At 60.9% G+C, this 8,266-nt stretch overlaps 1 protein-coding gene across 1 annotated transcript; it reads left to right on the forward strand.

Moving 5' to 3' along the window:
* The first annotated feature begins 1,514 nt into the window (after window positions 1–1,514).
* On the forward strand, window positions 1,515–6,967 carry CIMAP1C (ciliary microtubule associated protein 1C). The gene is made up of 5 exons (XM_012735407.3): window positions 1,515–1,550; window positions 3,582–3,919; window positions 4,695–4,805; window positions 5,624–5,737; window positions 6,332–6,967. The coding sequence occupies exons 2-5, from the start codon at window positions 3,799–3,801 to the stop codon at window positions 6,811–6,813; spliced, it is 828 nt and encodes a 275-aa protein (XP_012590861.1). The 5' UTR covers window positions 1,515–1,550; window positions 3,582–3,798; the 3' UTR covers window positions 6,814–6,967.
* The last annotated feature ends 1,299 nt before the right edge of the window (window positions 6,968–8,266 follow it).

Consider the following 8,266-nt stretch of genomic DNA (forward strand, 5'->3'; position numbering starts at 1 on the left):
GGTTTGAGTTTGTCTGGTTTCCTCGGGATTAGACTCAGGTTCTGCGTCTTGGGCAGCAGCGCCCCAGAAGCGATGTGTGTCCCTCTGGCGTGCTGGGGGAGGCTTGGCCTTCTGGGCACCACTGCCGGGTGTCAGCCTCCAGCGCTTGGCCCAGGGGTGCCTGCCAGGCTTCTCCCCGTAAAGTTGCTGTTTTTCCCTTTGTGGTGAGTCAGCATGGGCCAGCACGGAAAGGTCAGGTCGAGGAGGAAGAGGCAGGGAGAAGGCCTGTGAAGGGGCAGCGGGGAAGACATCCTGGAAGCGGGAGGAGCCGCTGTGTGGAGGGGAGTGGCCGGGCATCCCGGGCCAGCAGGGAGAGGCCGGTGCAGAAGGGCTGGAAGTGTGCACTGGAGCAGTGGCCACATGCAGGCCGCGGGAGCCAGTCAAGCAGGGAGGTTGGGGCAAGTGGAGGTGACAGGGAGGTGAGGGTGGTGACAATTCGAGAAAATGGCTCTGGGGAAGTCTGCCTGCCGACTGGGCAGAGGAGACAGGAGGCAGCGGAGGCGTGTGGGGCCACGGAGATGGCGTCAGCGTCACATGTGGAGGGAGCAAGGCAACTGGCAGTGTGACAGAGGGGGCCAGAGAGAGGTGAAAGGAGAGGAGAGCCCGCAGTGCCCAGGTGGGGGAGCTGGGGAGGACAGATGGGGGCTCGGGTGTGGTGGAGGGCTCCAGGCAGAGTCAGTCTGATGGCCTCAGTTTCCCTGCTGGGGAGTGAGTGAGCAGGGCCTGGGAGGGCCAGGCACACAGAGGGGCGACAATTCTGGAGAGAGGGAGGGGAGAGCAAGCTGCTCAGAGGGGCCGGCGGTGAGGAGGGCAAGTCCAGGGTTCTGGGATGTGACTGTCCCCAGCAGCCTTCAGCGGCCTGGTGCAGGTGGACAAGGCAGACCTGGGCGGCTCAGGGCCAGACCACCAGGAAAGAGGCTGCCCAGGGAGGGCGGTGAAGGCAGGAGGCCCCGGAGGACGAGGAGGAAGTGCAGGGTCGGCGACAGGGTCTCAGTGGCTGACAGGGGAGGCAGGGCTGGCATTCCCGGGAGGGGAGGGGAGGCGGATGGTCAGAGCCATGGGAGGCGGTGGGAAGCCCGGGATTGCTGTAGGGCTGCGGCTGAGAAGTGGTAGAGTGGAGGTGTTCACACGTGGGGGCTGGCAACCGGGAGGCCAGGAGAGTGGCGGGTGGCACTGGGGGAGACCTTAGTCACCATGGTAATGGCAGGAGTTGGAGGAAGGGCAGAGAAAGCTGTGAGACAAGGTTGCCCAGTTTACAGATGAGGGACAAATGGCAGCTGGGGAGCTGAGGGGCAGGGCTGGACGCTGGCACCCCAGGGAGCGGTGTTTGATGGGAGGGGCCTGTCCGAGCACCTAGGGGGGCGGGGTGCACTCCGCCGTGCACTATGAGGCACGAGGGCGTGTGGTGATGGGACAGCCAGCTGTGGAGAGGCTGAGGGGCGTCCCCAGGGGTGAGCTGGGTCTCCATCGAAGCTGGAGGAAGGGAGCACTTGGACCAATGTGGAGTGGCTGTGAGCTGCTGGGGCATGGGGGGCTGGGCTTCCCCGAAAGCTGAGCACAGGAGCAGTGCGGGGAGGAAGGCAGGGGCTCCTGGGTCTGAAATACCTGGAGACCCCTAGAGCAGGAAGGCGGGGCCCAGCGCCAGGCCTGGTCCTGCCAACACTGAGGACCAGTGGAGAGCCGATGAGGCTGAGGAGGGTGGGGCTGAGGCCAGCTGAAGCCGGTCGACCCCAGCCCTGCCAGCCCTCCCTCCCCAGAGACCAGAGTCTCGGTCACCCCATGGGCACGTGGGGGTGCGGGGAGGGCCTGCCGCCACTGAGGGAGCCCTGTCCCCTGCCCCGAGCCTCCTGGACCCTGCGGGCTCTGGAGCACCCGGCACGCCGGCCTGTTGGCTGCTGTCAGTCCTCGTGGTGCCTGCTGGTGGGAATGAGCTCAGAGCACGCTTTGGTGCTCATTAAATCAGAGACCATGATCCGGAAGAGCCCTGGATTTTATGTCCTGGTTCCATGTCTGCTATTGATGTAATAGGGAACTTGGAGTACGTTCTTGATCCTCTCTGGGCCTCAGTTTCCACATGTGTCCACCAGCGTGGTGACAGACACCCTCTCTAAAGCCAGCAGCTATCTGGTCCCTCAGACAGACAGCTCTTGCCCGGTCCCAGCCGGATCTCTGGTCAGAGCTATGAGCTGGTGGGTGTGGGCTCCAGCGCCCCAGGCCCTCTGGCTTCTGAGGAGTGAGGAGGTCTCCAGCCCTTCCTCAGCCCTGGGGCTCATCCTGTGTTATGGGGTCTGGGTATCTTCCCTGCCCCTCAATGTTTCTCCCACACTTCCTCCCTCAAGGGAGTGCTCTTGGCCACAGGCACAAGAAGTGGCCCCTTGTGGCCTCAGCTCCATCCTTCCATCCTCTTCTATTGGCCTCCCATTTCCTTTCTGAAATGCCACCAGCAGGCAAGTGTTCCTTGAGCTAGATATGGATCTCTAAAGAGATCATGCTTTGGGCCTGGCACCATGGCTCATGCCTGTAATCCTAACACTTTGGGAAGCCGAGGTGGGAGGATCGATTGAGGCCTGGAGTTCAAGACCAGCCGGAGTATGGGCAAGACCCCATCTCTACAAAAAAATAGAAAAAATGAGCCAGGTGTCGGGGTGGCATGGCCTGTATTCCCAGCTACTTGGGAGGCTGAGGCAGGAGGATCACTTGAGGCCAGGAGTTTGAGGTTGCTGTGGGCTATGATGACACCACTGCACTCTAGCCTGGGTGGCAGTGCAAGATTCTGTCTCAAAAAAAAAAAAAAAAAAAAAGGCCGGGCGCTGTGGCTCACGCCTGTAATCCTAGCTCTTGGGAGGCCGAGGCGGGCGGATTGCTCAAGGTCAGGAGTTCAAAACCAGCCTGAGCAAGAGCGAGACCCCGTCTCTAGTATAAATAGAAAGAAATTAATTGGCCAACTGATATATGTATAAAAAATTAGCTGGGCATGGTGGCGCATGCCTGTAGTCCCAGCTACCCGGGAGGCTGAGGCAGAAGGATCACTCGAGCCCAGGAGTTTGAAGTTGCTGTGAGCTAGGCTGACGCCACGGCACTCACTCTAGCCTGGGCAACAAAGCGAGACTCTGTCTCAAAAAAAAAAAAAAAAAAGATACCATGCCTTGGGATTGGAGTCTGGAAAGGCGCTATTTAGACAGTCATACCTTAGTGTGAAGTAGTTGACTTGATCCTTTGCCAAGAGAGAAACAGGCTTTGATAGAAGGGAGAGCATGACTGGAGCTTGGGGAGATAGATGGAGGGGTGAGGGCAGAGGCCCTGGGTCGGGGCTGTCTGTGCTGCAGGACCCCTTAGCCCTTGCCCCTTTCCCCAGCCTGAGTGCTCCCGTGGACGTGAAGAGCCGTCTGGGTTGTGACGCTGCCTCTCCCTTTCCCTCCCCTGACCCAGGTCTGGGGGACTCCCAGGCCATTTAGCCTGGCTGGTGGTGGGGGACAGTGGGGCGGAGTTCTCAGGGTTCCACAACTCGGCTCACAGCGTAAGACTTCTACACCATGGTTCAGGCGCCACGGCAACCAGGGGAAATAAACACTCCGAGTCTCACAGTCCAGGTTCTGCTGTGATGTCATCCCAGCTCCAGCCTGCTGGGCCCTGCAGCTGGCTGCACCCCAGACGGCCTGGGCTCCTTCTCGGCCCCACATAGTGCCTGGGCAGGGGTGCCCGGCTCCTGGGCTGCGCTCGGGTCCAGCCAGAGCTGCAGTGCTCCCTCCCGGCCCCACCATGAAACTGCCCCAGGGGGCCAGGAAATCTGTGTTCTACGCGCAGCACCCAGAGAAGAAGGAGCAGTTGCCGTCATGGCAGGAAATCAAGCAGACCCCTGTCATCATGGCCACAATCAAAGGTGAGAGCAGCCCTGCGGGCTGGGACCCACCCCTTGTCACAGGGCTGCGGAGCCTGTCTCGGCCTCGGCCTGCCTCCTGCAAGGCCCCTTCGACTTCCTCAAAGCCTTACAGAAGACCTGCACCTCCAAGCTGAACTTTACAGCGGTGTTAGCTGCCGACATTGTCTGAGGGGTGGGGAGGCCGAGAGCACGAGGCAGGCAGCCAGTTTCAGAAAGGCTGGGAGCCTCGAGCCTGGCTTAGCTTTCCTCACTTCCCTTCATCTTACTCTCAGGGGAGAGCAAGCTAATTCTTACTATGTTGTTAATGACTGAGTATTGCTCTAAGTGGGAGGTGGTTTGGTGCAGTGATCAGATGCTTGGTTGGGTTCAAGCATTTGGCCGATTATGAGAACTTTCACATGACCAGCCTGTGTGACTTTGGGCAGATTGATGTTTCTAAGCCTCCATATTCTCATCGGTGGGAACGACAGGAGGGTCTACCTACCGTACGAGGTGGTTAGGGGCTTGACCAAAATAATCCGTATCAGATGCGTAGCAGGGTACTCGGCGCAGAGTAGGCTCCCCACGAACTGCAACTGCTGCCTTTCTTGTTGCGCTTTGCCTGTTCAAGGGAAGCTGCGTTTTGTCTGGGACCACTGCCCTCCCCGAGTTGGCGGCATGGGGGTGGGGCCGCTGCAGCGTGGTGCCAGCAAGAGCAGGCCCAGTGCGCTGTGTCTGGGCTTTCCTGCCTCTGCCCGGCGGGCCCAGGCGAAGGCTGCCCTGTCTGTCCTCACAGGGCCAGGGCCTGCCAAGTACCTGCGGCCGTCCTGCACGGGCTACATCGACCACGACAGCTCCATGTTCCGGGAGCCGGCGTACACCCTGCACACACGGCACTCGCAGAAGCGTGAGCACACCCCCGCCCCACGGCCTCCCCACGGGGGCAGGGTCCCTGTTGGGGTGTGGGGCAGTGAGAGGCCACAGGACGCTAGCGACCGAGGTCTGCACTGAGGGGCACACTCAAGTGGCCTCCTGGGTCCAGAGGGAGCTGGCAGAGGTGCCGAGTGACCCATCCCTCTGGAGGTAACTCCGGGGGTCCCCGGCCCGACTCCCGAGGGAGCCTGCGGGACACGGTCCGTGCAGACAGCAGAGCAGGGCTCCTCCCTGCCTGGCCCTCGGCTGGGCCCTCCAGCTCTGGCTGCCACGGTCCTGCGGGGTTCGCTTGCCAGCGGCTGGGCAGGAGCGGCTGGGGCAGCAGTGGGGAGTCGGGGTGGCCACCCCAGAGCTTCCCAGCTGGCCTACAGCCCCTGGAAGGGTGGGGCAGACGGCCACAGGAGACCTGGGGCTGCTGGCTCCGGTCCGAGAGAGGAAGGCTGAGCAGGCCGTGGTGGTGTGTCCTTGGGGGTCTGAGATTAGGGTGCCTTCGGGGTCTCTCCCTGGGGGACACGCCCTCCTCAGCAGCAGCAGCCCTGGTCTGGGCTGGGCCCTTTCGAGTCCAGACAGCTGCTGCGCTGCTTGCTGTTCGTTCATCCGTTCCTCTGAACCAGTTCTTGAAAATGGCGGGTCATGAGTTAAAAGTCCCATTTTACAGATGAGGAAATCAAGGGCCCCCAAACACCCAAGGGCCAAAGGGATGTGAAGGGAGCCCTTGCTCCTCTTTGGGGGAGGGAGCCCCGTGTGAGGGGGCCTTGGGGGCTGACCAGCCTCTCCTTGGCTGCCCTGCAGGGATCACGGACATATGCAGCCCTGGGCCTTGCTACTTCTTGGATCCCAAAATAACCCGGTTTGGAATGTCCAGCTGCCCACAGGTCCCCAGCGAGGAGCGTGTTGCCAACCAGCGTAAGATGGGGCTGAGGAGGGAAGTGGGGGCTGGGAGGTTGGGGGATGGGGGCCCGCCCTTAGGACTTAGCAGGCGCGGGGGTTACGACTGCCTTCCCCAGGGCTAGCTGTGCATGCTGGCATCTCCCCGCAGTGGCACATCAAGACACCAGTGTCACGATGCTGACATCATCGTGTCTGGAAGCCAATGTTATGATAAGCAGGCACGTCACAGCACGGGGTTAGGGTGTCCTGGGGCTCAGGTGTGGTGGCTGCAACTTTGCCACGCTGATGAGCTCACAGGCCCTGGTGATCTCAGAATGTTTCCATGGTGCTCTCAGAGGGACAGTGTCAGGATGCTGACAGCCCAAGGGTGAAGTTCTGATGACACTTGTTTTAATATTATGAGGACAGTGCCATCCTGCTGATGTCAGGATGGCCTAAGTGACCATCTTGCTGTCCCTCTCCCTGTCATAGACCCATGCAGGGGCAGTGATGTCCCTGTCCTGCTGCTAAGGTGGTCATGCTGAAGTCACAGCAGGCTAACCAGGGAATGTGGCCTGGTCCCTGCCCTGAGACCTCTCCCCTCTTGTCCCTCCCTGTGTTCACTTTCAGGCCTGAGCCCCACCCTGGCCCCTTGCCACTACCCCTTTGAGAAGACCCCCCCACCGGCGGAACGCAAGGCTCCCCGGCATACTTTCGGGTACCGATGCCCGTACAGAGTGATGGAACCCAACCCGGCCCCCAACCAGTACCAGCTGCCAGCCCTGCTGGGGCCCACCGCCCCTGTCAGCCGGGCCGCCCCCTGCTACAGTCTGGCCTCCGCAGACAGGTACTGGTTCTACAAGGAGGATGTGGCAGGAGGCCCCGGCCCTGCCGCGCACGCCCGGCCTGAGCCGTCCGTCTACCAGAACCGCAGTCCGGTCTACAGCATGGCCAAGCGCTTCAGCTACCCGTGCGACCGCACGCCTCGGCCGGGCCCGGGCTCCCACCAGGTCCAGCAGGTCACGGCGCACAAGCCCCGCATGCCCGCTTTCAGCATGGGCGTCAAGCACTCGCCCCACCTGTGCCCGCTGGTCGTTGACATCCGTGACTGAGGCCCTCCTGGTGCACTGACCACTCCCCCTCCCCCAGAAATCATTTTTCTATGCAAAATTGAGCAGTTTGACCAAGATTTCAAGTAGCAAAGCTGGTGCTTCCTGAATGTCCAGCACACAGAAAGCATTAGATAAATACTTTCATTTATTCATCCCTTTGTTTTGCGTATACTCACAGCTGCTTCCTGCGCGCCCTGCTGTGCTGAGGGGCTGGGGACACTGGGAGGAACCGTGCAGCTCCCGTCCTTGAGGAGTTCCGCTCTGGCTCACCAGGAGGGAAGCTTCTTGTGCGTCCTCCAAGGGGCCTTTTGGGCAGGGACTCTGGAGAGCTGAGTTCCAGTTCCAACTCTGCCACCAACATGCTGTGTGGCCTTGTGAAGCTTCTGCCCCTCTCTGGGCCTCAGGATCTCTGGGCCTTCACTTTGCACAGTGAAGGGGAGCAGGTCTGGAAGCAGTCCAAGTTGCCCCCAGTTCCAGAACTGTGTGACTCTGATCGCTCACATTGGCCAGTACCCCAGAGAGCAGTGGGGCAAGGGGGGTGCAGGCAGAGGATGGAGGGGCTGTTCTGATTCAGATGGGGGAGAGGGGGTTCTCCTGGGGGAGTGGCCAAGAGGACAAGTGGAGACATTGTGTAGGGGCAGGTGAAGGTGAGAGCAAAAGCATGCAAGTGGGACCAAGGGTGCAGGGACAGGGAGTGCAAGGGGCGGGGCTGCTAGCAGCGTCCAGGTCACGGGCATGGGGAGGGGCCTCAGGCTTTGTCCTGAGGGTGCTCGGGCTGGAAGATTCTCTGGGCGGTGGGAGAAGCTTGGACAGGATGGGCAGAGCCTGGAGGCTGTGGTCAGCTAGTAGGCTGCTGGGAGGGGTCTGCCTGTCACATGCTGTCTTTCGAGAGTCACTTGCTATGTCCCCAGCCTCAACAGCTTAGCCTGGTAGTGCCTGGTAGAGGAGGAGCCACAAAATAGCCAGCAGGGGGCAGCACTGCCTCGATCTTCAGGTCCAAGACTGTCCCACTCCCCACCCCACCCCCAACCAGCTTCTCTGCTTTTGGTCTTTGGGGAGGCTGAGGTCTCAGGGGCTGGTGTTCATTCTTCCCTGGCATCCGGATCCCCAATTCACCTCCACCTGGAAGAAGACCCTCTCCCAGCAGAAAGGTGTGGAGGGAGTTCCACCCCACCTGGCAGCCAGAGCCAAGGTGAGGCCCAGAGCAGGTGCAGCTGAGGGCAGCTGGGAGGCTGGGAGGGGAGTGGGAGCAGCCCGAGGGAGAGGGGCTTCAAGAGGGCGGGTGAGGAGAGGCCCAGACTCAAGGACTCGGGCGGAGGCACTTCCTTCTGCAGCAGGCTGCCAGAGCTTAGGGAGACAGGAAGGAAGGACCACCTCGGAACCGGCGTCCAACGGCTCGTCCTTGTAAACTTGAGCAATATTCAGGTTTTAATTGAAAATGAAAATTGAATTG

Source organism: Microcebus murinus, chromosome 6, assembly GCF_040939455.1.
Source record: "Microcebus murinus isolate Inina chromosome 6, M.murinus_Inina_mat1.0, whole genome shotgun sequence".
In the NCBI taxonomy this organism is placed as follows: domain Eukaryota; kingdom Metazoa; phylum Chordata; class Mammalia; order Primates; family Cheirogaleidae; genus Microcebus; species Microcebus murinus.